A 15,828-nucleotide genomic window follows, 5' to 3' on the forward strand; every position below is an offset into this window, starting at 1 on the left:
ACCCCCCCGCGGAGGGGGAGAAAAAAAAAAAAAAAAAAAAAACGGGCATTGGCAAGCTTGCAGTGTGGGGCAAGCCCCGATACTCTGATGTTGGGGGAGGATTTCAGTAAGGGAACAGTCTGAGCAAGGCAGGGAGCTCAGGTGTGCCAGGGCAGATGGCTGTGAGGAGGTCAGCGTGTCCCCGCGTGCTACAGTTTGCCTCCTGAGGCATCAGCACTGCTCTGCTGACTACGTGGAGAGCGGACATGCCCAGCTCGTACACATGGAGACCCTAAGCAGTGAGGCTTACTCCAGCCAATTTTCCCTTCCCGGCGGTGGAGGAATGCGATCAGAGCATGCAGCCCCGTGTGCGTGACCCCCCCGCCCATGGCGGGGCAGTACCTTTAACTTCACTGCTTTTGCACTTCTGCTGCAAATTCAGCAGTGCTGCCCTGGTGTTAAAACACCAGAAGACAAGCAGAGCAGGCCCACAGCAGTTTAATAATGTGCTGAGGACGCTGAACAGATTCCCTGCTCCACAGAATGTTGAGCAAGCCTCGGGGTGGGCCGAGCTGCATCACATCAGCCATGAAACCCCTGTGTTTTGCCTGCCCTCTGTTTCTTTCAGCCAACAGAACACTCACAGCAGATGACCACCAGAAATTTGCCAAGCTCGTGTCCAAGAAATGGAAGCAAGTGGGTCGCTCTTTGCAGAAGAACTGCCGGGCCCTGCGTGATCCCGTCATCGATAACCTGGCCCTCGAGTATGACCGAGAGGGACTATACGAACAAGCCTATCAGCTGCTTCTCAGATTTATCCAGTCAGAGGGGAAGAAGGCCACAATAGCGCGGCTGATTGCAGCCCTGGAAGAAAATGGTCTCATCAGCTTGGCTGAAGAGCTCTTGGGCCTCCATTCCAACGAGGACTACTCCTAGAGCCCAAAGGGTAGCAGCATTGCTAAGGGCTTTCTTGCTTTAGCTGGTGTATGAAACTGCTGCCAGTGCCTGGGAATGTAAAGTCCTGAAAATCGCCACAGGTTTCCATGTAGATGGGAATGTCCAGGGGAGAGGTTCTTGTGTCAGAACGCAGAAACTTCTTGCAGAAGGCACGGACCTCTGACGTTCCTTATTTCATTCTGTTTCCTGAAGTCAGCGTTACCTTCGGGTGAACTGGTGAGAGAGGCTTTCAGCCTGACTTCCTTCAGGACTGAAATGTCACAGGGAAACAGCTAGACAGGGAGCCCTAGGGGAGGGTGGGGGAGAGGAAGAAATCTGCAAGGAAGGCATCTCAGAGAATTTCTCTGGGAAGCAGACAATGCCACTGTTTCTCAGGCTGTGGTCCAGGGCCATCACCTGGAGAGCTGCAATATATTTTTTATATTGAAGACATTTATGCCCTTGGGCATGACATCAAGCAAAGACAGTGGGGAAATTAAGGAAAAGTCAATTTTATATTATTTTCGTTATTCAAAGGAGGAACATATGTGGCAAGTGCCTCTGCCCTGCCCTACCCTAGCATAGGTCCTTCCCACCTCTCACCACCTGAAGGTTTCCCTTTTATCTGGGACAGTCATAATCTTCCACAGGGCAAAAGACTGCTGCCATAGAACAGATTTCGGGCACTGAGCAAGCAAAATGGACAAACACAAATTCAGAGAACAATTCCCAACTTTTTCTGGACTGTGGTGGACAATAATATATCGGCTACATTGCACTTGGCTCTTTCCCCCCAGCCTGAGGGAGCCTGTGAAAAGCAAAACACAGCGCTGGAAGGAAAACTGTCTCCTAGTCAGCAAGTTACCTGTGGAGTGCAGGTTGGAACTGCTGCCCAAAGGTGTGTTGCAGCATCAAATGCCACCTTGACCCCAGCCCACAGAGCCGAGCAGTCGCCTCTGACCAGCTGGCTGCTAGTGCCTTCGCCGTCTTCTTCACTGCCTGCCCTCGGCCTGCCGAGTTCACTGGAGAAGATAGCTCACGCCGTCGTGTCTCACAACACTGGGGATTTGCACAGAGCCTCTCCCTGGCGACATTGTCACTGTGTGACAATCAGGTATCAGCTGCTGTGCCTGCGTTTACCTGCCCTGATTTTGAGGGTTAAAAATGGCTTAGAGGACAAAGCACCCAAACCCCAGGGCTGACTCGAGCTTTCAGTTCCAGTGGGAGAAGCCGACTCTCTCCCGGTATGGTTGATGCAGGCTGCAACAGAACAGAGTTTACACCTTTGCCCCAAATATCTAGCACAACATGGGTCTCGTGAAGCACAACAGCAGCTGGATTACCTTTGACATATTCCCTCCACTTTTGTGATATGTTTTTACCTATCCTTTTTCATTAATTCTATCCCTCTTTGCCCTTCCCATCTGTGGGAATAGCCAGTGGACCTTGGAAATTATTTCAGATGCTCTGTCAGAACACATAAAGCCTCTGTGTGCACGCAAGTATCAGGCCACTGGCAGTCACAGTAGGACCAGCTTTCAGATAGGCAAGCCCTGATGGCCTTTTAAACCACAACTGGCATCTTAAACCTTCCTGGAGTCAAAGCTGTAATTTGGGAAGGAGGGACGCAACGTGGGATTCAGGTGTGGGCTCAGATCCGAGCTCCTGGGGCTGGTGCCGCTCCCTTAGCTTCTGCTAAAATGGGTGCTGTGAGCATCAGCCAATTAAAGACCTGGATCAGGAGGATTTAATGACCAGTGTCTACCCAGCTGGGGTCCGCACGCCTCAGATGTGCTGAGCATCGTGTTCCTCAGTATAAGCCTGAGGTACCTGGGTTTTTTCTGCAGATTTTGAATTGCCAAGGTTACATACACAGCATGGAAAGGACACGGAGGGGGTCAAAGATGGGGAGAATGTTTTCAGGGTGTGAATGATTCTGTTTCTGTCTTGCCCTTAGTTTCCAAGGAAGCAGGACTTCATGCAGGCACCATCGCTACAAAGACTGTGGCTCCATAAGCTTTTATTAAGCCATTCCACATTAGTCTTGTTGCAGTCTCATCTCCCCCGTTCCTGCTCCATGTCCTACCCTCTCCCTTACAGTAGTACCAGTGCTCTTCCCAAAATGAAGCAATTATCTCTCAGAGAGTTTTGCTTTTGGGACCAGCAAGGTGATGCTGATCTTAGTTGGTTTAGCCTGCTGTGGAACCAATCATAGAATGAATCATAGAATGTTTTGGGTTGGAAGGGACTCCTAGAGGTCATCTAGTCCAACCCCCCCGCAGGAGCAGGGACACCGCTAACTAGATCAGGACCTCAAAGCATTTAGTTTTCCTGCCAGATCCCAGCTGGGGAACTCTGTTTGGCAGCAACCCAACTGGTAAACAGTACTTAAAAATAAAAAATAAATCAGGAACTTGAAAATTACTTCAACAGCAAGAGGGTTTGCTCTTGATTTTGCAAAAATGTTTTTTTTAGAAAACAAAGGTCATATCCATAGCCCGCTGCCTCGTTTGTAATGAATATTTCTGAGCTCTCAGACGAGCTATTCATGTGCACGACTTTCATATACAGTTATAAGGCAGCCACTGAGCAGGGAGAACCGCTAGGTTTTATCTCATCTGCTAATGCTCTAAATGAGAAAGGCTTATTATTATTATTATTATTATTATTATTATTCAGAGAATACTTCAAGTCCGAAAATCTTCACTGCTATTACTATATTACAGAGGACTAAGCTTGAATAATTTTTTTCTTAATGCAAGCTTTGTGCATTTTATTCCTCTGCCAGCAACTGGCATATGTGTTTCCCCTTACTCAGATTCCCTCTCAAAAGTGCCATTAAGTGCTGGAGCTCCTGGCAACCTTTCTGGAATATCATCATCTTTAACAGCATTCACAGGTGCCTTCATTGCAGAGACTCAAAGGAAAAGGGCTTTCCAGTGATATTCTATGGTGGAATTGTCTTGGGCACATGGCATGGTTTGGAACCATAGCAGTGGCTGTTCCATACCTTCTTTTCCATAATCGATCATCATCATCCTCCTCCTCCTCATTAGATGGAATGAAAACTCGATTCTGGCCTCAAGCGGACTCCTTCCTGCTAAAAGAGTAGGGTTTTTTAGTATTATCTGGCACAAACATAGATAAAGACAATTTTCACAGAAGCCTTAGAATGAAATAGATCAATTGGGTCGTGAGTACACACTGTCCTTTGTATTGATTTGGTGTTTGCCTGGGACTTGACTCTGAATTCACTTCTGTTCTACCCAGAAGACTTTACAGCGGTTTTACGCCAGCACAGAAAGACAAGGGAACTCACATCACACAGGGAAGGACGAAGCACTCACAGAGGAAGAAAGGTCAGGAGAGATCTGTTGAAGAAATCGGAGGCGTCTTCACCTCAGGTAGTAATGCAGTGAGTGGAACTAAAGGAGGAGCCAGGTGCTGGGGACGCACCAGAAACCCCGGGCCGCGTGCTAGACCGAGGGCTATAACAGGGCCTCCCGGTGACTGCCTGGCTGTCACACTGTTGGAAGGGGAGCACACTCCTGCTTTCTTCCTTGTCTGTGCAAAGTTAGCTGCACACACACCGCACCTGACTCAGATGCCAGACATGCAAGCGGCGCTGCCTTACTACTATTTATACCGATTAGCTAACGTCTAGCCTGTGAGATAAGCCATGGGCAGTGCTGCTGCTGGTGGACGTGGCCTTATCCTGTAACAGCTCTTCTCTATATAGGGAGATATGTCTGGGGGAAAAAAAAAAATGTGGGGAGGGTTGGTGGTTTCAGAATCAAACATGCAGCAAACCAGCACACGATATTAAAAGCAAATAAAGATGCTAATCAGTTGCATATAAAAAAATGAAACAGACAAAGTATAAAACTCACACAGCAGAAACCAGACCAAAATGCGCTTACAGGAAGGGATCCAAGAGGGCTTTTTTGTGGTACAGATTGTTTTTGTAGCTTTAGCGGTGTTTCACATTTGAAGGAGGCTCCTTTCAGTCTGCCAGAAAGAATAAAAGATCCATCCAAAGGAGAATTTGAACGATTTGTTTTGGCATAGCTGAGCTACAGCATTCAGATGGGTAATAACAAAAGAGGAGCATGGAAGTTAAAATGCTCACCATGTGAGCATTTGATGTGAGGCATCTGACAGAAGTAAACCTGAGAGTATACCCTGCTATAAAAGTGTCACGAGGGGAGAATATCAAACTGTCCTGGAGGGCAGAGCCAGCGAAAGGCCAACATTGACCCTCTTAGCTGCCTGTTAAAAATGCACCATAAATTAATTCATCTGCTGAAGACGACGATGTGCCGTCACGGCATGTAGGGAAGGTGCTCTCTTCCAGCAGCTTCAGTTCTCATGTGCCACAATTGCTTACAGCAGGAGCAGTTTGCCAGCTGAAAACAGTATTTGAAACAAAAATAAGGAAAAAAAAAAAATCAGCAGTATTGATTGGAAGCACGTAAAAATCAATCACAAGCTGGACCTTAAAGAAATCAAAATTTTCTTCCAGATTTGCGTAGCAAGTCTAATTAAAAACAAATGTCAACAGCTTGCAGCAGCACTTTCCACGTTTCCATTTTCAGCCTCAGCCCTACCATTGCAGAGATGGGTATCATCTGGATGATTTTTAATGCAAAATGGGGTGCTAATGTCACAGCACTGCAGGTTACAGAGCTTCCTGAAAAAATTAGAGCCTCCAAGTAAAACAGTTTGCTGGAATTTCATAGCTGGGAAGTCTCAGAACTGTATCAGTTTGAACATTTGGGGAAAGCCGATGCAGAAAATAGAATATACTTTGCACCACTGTCAAGATACAGAAAACCTAAGGCCAAGAAAGCGCGTAGGCTTAGAGCTGAGGGAAACCGCTTGTTGCGAGAAGGCGTATGTGCGTGGTGTGGACGCAGCTCCAGGCAGAGGTCTTTTCCCAGTGTGAGGAAATTGTGGGGTTTTTCCTTACCTGTTAATTTGTTTGTCTGTGCCGCCTCCCCTCTGCGGTTTCGAAAGGTACCTTAGAGCCACCTCCGACTCACCCCGGCAGCTGCCCACAGACTCTGAAACCAAAAGTGAGCATGTATAGCAATGAGGAGCCTCAAATGCGCTTAAAACTGCCAATTTAGTTTAACTGAAAATTCCGATACAGCTCTGAACCTCTGGTATTGTACCACTCAACCGAGGAGATCTTAGAGGGAGGCAAGAGGGTTTCTTTACTCTAACCCACATATTGGAGTGCGTACATGAAATTGGTGAGATACGCTGCTTTACACTGGACAAGGGTCTGGCCACCTGCCTTTTGTGCAGAGATGGGTTCAAACGGTGAGGCAGTTTAAAGCCTAGAGTCAAAAATTGTATTTTTTTTCTGCTCTGAATTGAATTGTAAAGCCACTGAGGGGATTTGGCCATACATCTCCAACTGAAAACTGTAGATGTGTGGTTAAGTCCCCTAGTCATCAGTGGAAAAATCCCTTGCTGACCTCCCAGTTCCGTGATACTCAGCATCAGATTTGGATCAGCCATCTACAGCTATGGACAGCAGTGCCATGCGTACTCAGGTCTAGGGCATTCAGTCTCCAAGAAATTGTCTTTTATAGGACAAAGCACTTTGGTCTATTTTTTTTGCCATTCTTTTTAATAAATAAATATATACTTTTGATGTAAAGTGCCTGAGAGACTTTCATCAAACACTTAATGCTGTAGTAAGAAAGGGGTTTGCTGAAGCTCTGGCCACCTTGGCTACCACCAGCTCTCGGAGGAGCATCCAGCCAAAGCGTCTGGATGCACAGCAGGGTCCTGCCCAAAGCCACACGTTTCTACTGACGCGCCAAGGCTGGTGCCCCCCCACAAGTTAATGCCTCTGATTTCAAGGCAAAACCAAGCTAAGCCACCACATTCATTCGGTTTCCAATTACCACTTTGATGAGCCTTTTTTAGCAAATGTGGCCAGAAGGGGAGGCTTGTCTGAAACCTGGCACCTGGCAGAGCTCCCGGTGTTTCTTTCAGTGCTGTTAAATATCTGGGGCTCCTCGGAGGCCACAGCATCACTGTAACCCCCAAGCGCCTCGCTATTCGTCAGCTTTCTCACAAGGCTGCCTACCCCGTAGTGGTGGGGAGCCAAGGAGCTTGGATGTTAAAGCTTCTCCAGCGGCTTTGCACAGGAAGCCACTGGCTGACCTGACAGCTGAACCCAGGGAAATTCCTTTTGCCATGAACTCGAGCGGAACAGTGTTTCACCCTGAATCACTTGAATCTCAGACAGTACTCAAGAAAATCACAACATCAGCCCTTTATTTGCCACAAAAGCTGTATTCCCAACCGCATGGCTTCATGCCAGCAGGAACACAGCGACGGGGAGCAGGGCTCTGCCCTGCAGCGGGTGGAGGGACACAACACACCAACCTGGGGTCAACAGGGTTGACCTACTGATGAGGGCCAATGAGATCACTGACCCAAACCCTGTAAGACAGAGTGACGTGCCACAGGACAGACCAAGGGCACAGCGAGAAGAACGAATCAGCCACACACCGGTGCTCCGAGAACAAGGTACAGGTGAGACAACAACCAAGCAGAAGCACCCACGGAGAAAACTCCTCCACCTCCCAAGCTCCCTGCATGGGTCTCCAAGCCACGACAGCTGCAAAGGCACTGCACAGCAATGGAAGCCTCCGTTTTCACTCTCACCCCATGGGAGCAAGCAAAAAGGGTAGCAGGTCCGAAAAACTGGGGTGGGGGAATGCGAGGGAAATACCTGCTGTGAGTCCCTGATGGTTTCGGGAAGCAGCCCGCCTTGCTCCACAGCCAGCCCCCTGAGCAAAGGCAGGCACACCGGTCTGACAGAGGAGGGGTGGAAAAAAGCCTGGGGTGGCTGTAGCGGAGGGGGATAAAGGTGCCTTGGGTTGGCACAGGGAAAGCGTGAAGCTGAGTAACGTTTATGGCCGAGGTGTTTTGATCAGCTGTGCTATTCATCGAGGGACTGCTGCGTTTCAGACAGCTGCAGATCACTAGGAAAGAGCTTTCCCAGCCTTGAAGCACCCGAAAGCAGGGCCTGAGCCTTGCTCGTCACGAACCTGGCCATATGACAGCTTTTTACAGCGACGTGTTCAATAAAGCAAAACGTTTGAGCTGAAATTGAGAATGCATCAAAAAATCCCACAGACACCTATAAAAAAGCATTTTTACGTTATGTTTAAAAAGCAGTTGGGTGTTTGTGAAAACAACAGAGTAGATCAAAACCTGGCTTTATGACAAGTTCACCGTAAATGAAAAACTTTGCCTACTGAAGGGGCCGTGGTCTGGGCACTCTCCAGACCCTTGGCCTTTGTTAGAGGAATAAGGGTCATGATTTCCATTGTGGAGACGGATGAAGCCACAGAGGTAGGAAATGCTCCGGCTGCAGTCAGCTGGCGGATTGGTACCGATGGTAATTTAGATTGGGCTCCAAATAAAAACGTTTTGAAGTAATTCAAATTAAATGTTCAGCGTTTTGGGAGGGACCCTCGCATCTGTCTTCAGCCTCCGCACCGCTCAGGTCCCCCACCTCCTCCCATCGGTTCCCTACTAGGGAGAAAAAAAAAAAAAAAAAAAAAAAAGAAACCAACCCCCCCAAGCAGATTTTCCTTCTGAGCTGAACCCAACCTCAATTTCTAATTTTGCGCCCTTGCAGAGGTGAAGAAAATAATCAAAGCAGAACTGATGGAGCTGCTGGCCACGGGGCTCTGCGGTGCTGGAGGCCATCTGCGCGCCCCAGCCTGCCGATCACGTGTCAGGCGCTTGGAAGTGGACCCAGCTCCTTCCCCTGGCGCTGTTGCTCCTTCCACCACTCTTACAGTAAGCAAGCGAGTGCACGCAGGGAGCCCGGCGCCTCATCTCGGACCCCCTTGGCACACGCACCCCTCCCTGGTAGGCACAGGAGCGCGGGGAAACTTTGCTGGCTTTCAGCATGAAAACGGCCCAGAGCGCAGGAGACGGAGCGCAGCTTTGCTCAGCGAGGATTTCCTTGGTTTCGCTTAAAGGCTGAGGAATGTCGAATGCTAACGATATCCAGATGTGCCTACTTGGCAGCCCGCTGCTGAGACATTACCGAGGGGACACAGGATCAGCGCTATCAAATGGGACGTAAGTATCTATTATGTCTGTTTGATCGGGGTGGGCTGGGGGGAGTTATGCAGCAAGCAGCCTGAACTGAAGGCTCCCCTTACTGCTTTCCTTTTCCTCCAGTCTGCAGCTTTTCTTTTTGCCTTCTTGCTCTTGCAATGTTGTTACACGCAGCGACCCGAACTGTGATGGTTAACGCACAGCAGGGTCGGCTACAGGCTCTGAACATGCAGTCTCCAGCCCTGCTGACTCTGCTTTGCTTTCCAAAGAACTTTCTTGGGGTGTCTTGTGTTGCTTTTACAGAAGAAAAGTTTGGGCTTCTTTAGGCAATGCCTCCAGTGCTCCGAGACAGGGCTTCCTCCCAACCGTTAACATGTTCCAGTGGCGGCACATTACATTTACAAGCCATTCCTTGCCAGTAAAAGGACACAAATCTTCCCCCCATGTTACACTATTGTACACTTTGAGCAAGACATGGGAATTTTCAAGCTCTCTAGTGAAACGGGCAGTTACCAATCCTATTTTTTAACAGCTTTTGGGCAGATTCTGATAAACTTATGTGTTGGGTATCGTCTTGAAATTAGTGGGGCAAGTCAGCACGTACTCCCTCCCCTGTTCATGTCTGAGTGTAAGAATGCAGCCCTGCTAATGCGCTGAAATTGCTGGGGTTTGGGGCACATCAAGCAATAGGTTTATCAGATGAGAAGAGGGTCTGGGGGCTGAAGAGGCAGCGAGCACTGCAGCCTGGGGAGGGCTGGGAAAGGAGGGCGGTTGTTTCAGCAGGGCTGTTTCTTACCCCTTCACAAGCCTGCAAGGCTTTATTCCCCTCCTGGGGCCAGGGGAAATGAATGTTTGCAAGAGAGAGGGCAAGTTCTTTGCCCTCCGCTTGGCTGCAGGGTGTGAGTGGAGCTGCTGAGCTCTCCATAATTCTGAAAATCAGACCACCTACATGCAAGACTGCATCTGGCTTTAGGAAAGCACCTCTTGAGGCTGCTAAGCCTGAGGAAGTTAACTGCGCGCTGCCTTCTCCTACCTTGCAGCTGAACGCTCTTGTTAGAGACGTGGTGCTGTGCTTAGGAGAGCTGGAGTTTCCCTGTTTGCTGGGGCCCGCCATGGTGTGGCTGGCCGCAGCGCAGTCCTGCACGGGCACTGTACCGAACGGGCCGGGAAAACATCCCGCAGCCCTGAAATGCAGCAGAGCTGCAGTCTCCAGACCGTGCCACGTGTACGCAAGTGACTTACCACCGGGTCAGCAGGGCGACGGGAGGAGCGGTGCAGGCAGCCAGCATTTCCCAGAGGCGATGGGGAGGGTCGTGCAGGCAGCCAGTGCTGCCCAGGGTCACCGGGGCTCCCACGCACAACAGCTGCTGCCTTCTGCCACGGTACCACATGATTCCCCACCAGGGATGGTGCAAGTTCCTTCCTGGGACCCCTGCACGTGAGAGCAGACATGTTAGCATCCATCTCCAGCCTTCGCACAGCTGCTCTGCAGTTTCTCTGCATTTAAGTTTGCATACTTCATAAAAGCTTCACCGACTGGGGTGAAATCTAAAAGGAGGCAAGTGCAGCAGAAGGTGAGGCTGTCAGTGCCGACCAGAGAGACTGTAATAAAGTGGGACCAGCCAGCTGGGAAGCTGATGAAATCACATATTTCAGGACTGGGGCAAGAAGAGAGATAAAGAAGGCGCCCTGTCCTGTAACAGTATGGATCTCATCCATTCGTCTGAGCTGGCCTGAAAAGCAGCTCCTGCAAGAAAGTTGGAAATGGTCTTTGGAGCAGGGCCTGCTTTTTTGTTACCTGCTTGCACGGTGTTTCAACCAACAGAGCTTTTCCCTCCAGCTGCCGCGAGGCGACACTGCGCCAGTGACACCGTGCTGGTGCCACCACGCACGGGGCCGGAGCACCATGAGCCTCTGCCCCTCTGCACTGCGTTTGTTTGGCTCTGGCTCACGATCCCGACTCCTGGGAAAGCTCTCAAGACATTCAGCTAATTAAATCCTACAGCCTATTCTCAGTTTATTTATAGACTTCAAAACTGCTAAGCGGCTGCATAAGATGGGCTCTTTTTTTCGGTAAGGCAGCCCAGTGATTGTTTTGGTTACTTCATTTCTCTGGGGCTGTGCACTAACCGACATGCCAAAGGGTGTCACTTGTATTTCAGCCTGCCCTGTCTTCTAGTCAAGAAGATCAAATCGTTCAGTGTTGCTTTGTAATCCTATCGCTCCAAATGGGACCTCTTCACAAACACCCTGTAATGCAGAGAGGAGTTGTCTGGCACCAAAGCCACTTGAAGCATCAACTTTGGTGAGGTTATTGACTTTGCCTGGGGGGGGGAAGAAACCAAACAAACCAAACAAAGAACAAACAAAACCAAAAAATAAACCATGCAGGAACAAAACACCCAAACAGAAATGAAAGAGGCCCTCTTCCCCTGCCCCAACACGCAGAGCTATTTTCCCCCCTTTCCTCCAAAACCAGCTCAAACCCCTAAACCCGAGTTGTCTCATGCATGTTTTTGTCTGTGGGGCAGAACAAATCCAGTGCTGGAAGCCGACGGATTTCCCTGTGGGTACCCTGAAGAGCCCAGGCACTCACGCGATGCAAAATGAAGATGAGTTTTTGCCCACATGAGACCAGTACTGAGGTAACTCAGCTGAGATTTGGAAACCTTTGCCTCAGCGCTTCCCTTCAGGTTTCTGTTCAAGGGGAAGAGGAGGATGGCAGCCCAACGCAGCTTGAAGGAGCAAAAGTAATCCCCAGGCGAAAGAGAGCACCACTTGTGCCCGTGTGGTCAGCAATGCCTTTCAACTCAACTGGTGCAGATGCAGAAGTCAGATGCTCTCCTGGGCCTGGGTGGGCTCTTGAACAGTCAGGAGGAGGAGGCAGCAGGGGAACAGCAGCACAAGGTGAGGAGAGGCCTGGGAGCTTGATTTGCTCTCACTGAGCAGATCAGGATGGAAAAACTGCTGGAAATGAGGCAGGAGAGGGACACGTGCACAGACCTTCCCTCTGCAGGCCAGAGCCCGGGTCTCAGCTTCCAGCACTGGGTATTACAACCCGACTTTGTTCTCGTGAAATGCACTCAACCAATGTGAAATGAAAACAAATATCCCAAACCTCCAGCATTACCTCAAAGCACCCCAACCACCCAGAATTTTCCAAGTTCCCCCGAGGACTGAAAAAAACTCGTTGAGCCCACTGTTGCTGGATCCTCAATGCTTACTTTAGCTTGTTTTGCAGAGAAACAGGTAAGACATCTCCACCAGAAACCACAGCCCCACATATTGCATGGCCACACAACATATGCAGCCCCTCCATTACCCAACCCAAACCTACCGGCAGCAGCTCCAGCTTCAGGAGTGAGGAGGGGAGCCAGGAGGAAGTTGGAAATGCTTCGCATGCAGCGGGGCAGCAAGTTGATCCTGGGACAACCCGCATCCATGCTTGGTGGGGACAGATGCTCCCATGAGCCAGGCTGGGACGAGTGTGTGGCAGAGCTTGTTGCTGTGTTTTGTACCCTCTTGCTCGGTATAGCGTGCTTTCAGCTCGCCCCACTATCGCAGCTGCTTTTCCCGAGGCCAGATGGGTTGAATAACTGCTTTTCAAGGCACGAAGCAATATGCCAGAATCGCCAAAGCTTCTTGACTAAATTCAGGGACAGGATCCAGAGGCTCTTTCCCACCTGGGCCCATGTGAGCGGAAGAGCCAAGTGACGGAGATGTGATGGCTGATGCAAAAGAAGGAAGTTTCCAGGATGAGCTCACGTCATTCAGCTGGGAACGAAGGGCTAACAACTTTAAAAAAAAAAAAAAAATTAAAAAAAATCATCATTTAACTGCTTTTATTGCAGCACTCCTTGGCCATATTTCAGAATCCTCCTCTCACATAAATGAAAACCAGGCGGAGGACTGGGCCCTCTGCCCAAGCGTGCAACAGCGCAGATCAGATTCCCTGCCTGGATGCTCACCAGGGTGCCGTGCCCAGCTCCGGCCACTTCCAGCTTTCGAGCATTTTGTTGCCTCTTGGGCTGTGCAAGTTGTGGCCCCCTTGGCCCTTCCAGCACGTTCCCTACGGGTTCCCCATGTTTACACCTCATGGGTATGGGACCTCTCAGCCTCTTCCTAGAGCCCAGCCCAGCCTGTGACACTCCCGGTCTTCCCCAGGACCCGCCCTTGTCCCACTGCTGGGCAAACTGCACCATCCCACACAGATCCCTACTGTAGCCATCCCCAGGCAGCTGACACAAGGAGGGACAACCACTCGTTTTTCCAACTTGGAGGACATGGGAGGCAGCCCTGGCAGCTAAGCCCACACTCGCCAAGCGATGCAGCCGTTTTACAACCCCAACAAGATGGATGAAGATCCCCCACGGCAGTGTACGAAGCAGAGGCACGTCCGCCTCGGATGCAGGCAGGCAGTGAGATGCTGTGCTGAGAAATGCTCTGCTGTGCTCACATCGCTCTTGTTTGGCATCAAATATTTCCTGCTCACTTAGGCAGCCCTGTAATATTTTTTTTTTTCCCTTCCTGGTGTCAAGGTGGATGAATGATCTTTTTGGTTTTAGGGCATGCTGGAGTGTCTGCCCTCATCATCAGTCCCTCTGAATTCAAGAACAGGACAGCTTTTCCCATGCTGACATCCATGGACAGAGCTCACACCTGTGTAATAATCGAGGGCATTTCCTTCAGAAGAAGGAACGATCTTAACAAAGACTGGAAAATCCATATAGTTCGATCAAGGAATCAATTCAAAGGCTGGCAACTTCTTTTGAAGAAGAGATGTCTATATTCAGCACTGAACTGGTTTGTTTCAGCAAGGAAATCGCTGTTTTGGATTCTTTTCTTTCAATAAATGAAAACAGAAGAAAATCCAGGCTATCAGCCCAGGCTTGTAACAATTCAGGGTTTTTCTGGCTTTTCCAAGGGTGCTTATTGCCAGATTCTGAGGTGCTGGCAGGATATATCTGGAAGTCATGGAAATTACGAGTTTCATGACACACACATTTTATTCCAAACCCTCGCCGATAAAATTAAACACAGGAAAGAGCCAGGACTTTCATCCAGCTCCTTAATTACCATCTGGAGCCTAGCAGCTGAAATAAGATAAAACTTTTGCATAGGAAAGGGAAAAAAAGAAAATTGCTATTACAGTGGGGGAAAGAGGTGAGACTTTATGAAGAGCTTGAGTGGAGACACAAAAACATCCCAAGGATCTGTCCCACCAGGGACTCCGTGTCTCCTGCTTGCTCTGGAGACCGCATGCACAGAGCTGTGTAGTGCCTCAATAAAGCTTATCCCAATGCAACAGAAGGTGCAAAAAGGCCTCAATTTTAGGTCTTATGAGCTTTTTGAAACAGGGTCCATATTTTAGATATCTCAGCAGCACTGAGCAAAAAGTCTTGCTCGTGATGGGCAGAAGGAGGACAGAAGCTCTCGCCTTAGTGGATCTTCAGTAGCGTGGCCTGGGTGTAGTGGATCCATCCTTTCCTACCACCGGAGCTTGCCTTCAAAATTATTGAAGGCAACACGAGGGAAAGCCTGCTGGGAAACACGTCTTGACAGATAAAGGATGATTTAGCACAAGACTGAAACACAGCATGTCGCTGGAGAGCACCGCAATCAGGACTTGCCAAGGGTAATTTGCACACGACAGATGTAAGATGCAGACTAACATCCTATATGCGTTAGAAGAGGCTGTTTCATAAGGCTGAAAATAGTTATGAGCGAAGTCATGCGGCAGAAAAAGCATAAACAGAAAACAGCTTCTAATTATTACAAGCATTTTAGCAACAATTTATGAGAGACTGGGGAAAATTCCACAATCCTGCTGTCAATCTCAAAGCTATGCCGGTTAAAACAGCTGCCTAGCCTAGGAGGGAAGTGAAAGGTACAGTAACAAAAGCCAATAAATGGAGAAAACCCCAGCAATCTCTATTAGAGGCCAGAAGACAGCGAGAAAGGCGGCCTGAGGATAAAAGCATGGTCATCAGGGGAGGGAGGAAGTGATTTTGAATCTACTGGGAATGCAAAGAGCCTTACCAAGGCACGGATAAGCCATTTGCTAAAATAAAGTTTTGCAGTAATACTGGACACAATGCAGATGAGGTCAGTAAATGTTTTGGAACAGCATTTGGGAAAAAGATAGCTGATACCATGGAAAAAGGGTCCTGTTTTAAGTCATAATCATGTTGAATAACAATATTCTTACCAAGCACATAGCTGCCCGTTAGATGTTTGAGTTGGTAAAGTGTCTACAGGACTCGACTGGAGGCAGAGCATCCGAGTGCTCCGCAGGGTAACAGCGCTGAAAACAGTGAACTGCAGAAATAAATTGCGTAGGAAGCCGCAAGCCCTGGCTCCTCCACCCTTTTTGGTCCTCAGTAAGGAGCGTTCCTTAAGCGAAGACAGACTGACGTTCAAAACCAGGCAGCTTTCGGTCAAGAAGTTTTTGGGTAAGATGATCTCAGCTAATTCAAGACAGACAGCTGTAACACCTTCAAAGGTAGCTCCTACTGACACAGCACAGGCACGACAGAGCTGTAAATCACACATGAGTGTAAAGGATTATCAGTGAGTTCTATCAAAATATGTATGCACACTTGTGGGGAAATTTTTGGGTAGAGGTAAACTTTTAGGAACATGCTCCCTTGCTAACGACTGTAGGGATTCTGATTGTCGCCTGCCTTCTCTGGGAGCCCAGAGTGACTGTCAACTCAGTCCCCTCTGTCCAGCTTGGTTGTCAGTCACTGTGGGGAACAGCATGGCTGCAGGTACGGCAGTGATGAGAGGACCTAACTTTGCTGCAGCTGAAGA

General features: G+C 49.1%; 1 protein-coding gene across 4 annotated transcripts in view; it reads left to right on the forward strand.

Moving 5' to 3' along the window:
* TRADD (TNFRSF1A associated via death domain) overlaps positions 1–5,867 on the forward strand; it is a 12,267-nt gene extending 6,400 nt beyond the window's left edge. For 3 of the 4 annotated variants that reach the window (XM_009643305.2, XM_035898787.1, XM_035898786.1), the window contains one exon: positions 608–3,205. In XM_009643305.2, the coding sequence (XP_009641600.1) occupies positions 608–915 (308 nt within the window). In that variant the 3' untranslated portion in view covers positions 916–3,205. Of the gene's footprint in view, positions 1–607; positions 3,206–3,733 lie in introns of those variants that run through there. The other variant, XR_004842579.1, reaches the window with a different exon arrangement.
* The last annotated feature ends 9,961 nt before the right edge of the window (positions 5,868–15,828 follow it).

Source organism: Egretta garzetta, unplaced genomic scaffold (assembly GCF_000687185.1).
Source record: "Egretta garzetta isolate BGI_Z169 unplaced genomic scaffold, ASM68718v1 scaffold27, whole genome shotgun sequence".
NCBI lineage: Eukaryota > Metazoa > Chordata > Aves > Pelecaniformes > Ardeidae > Egretta > Egretta garzetta.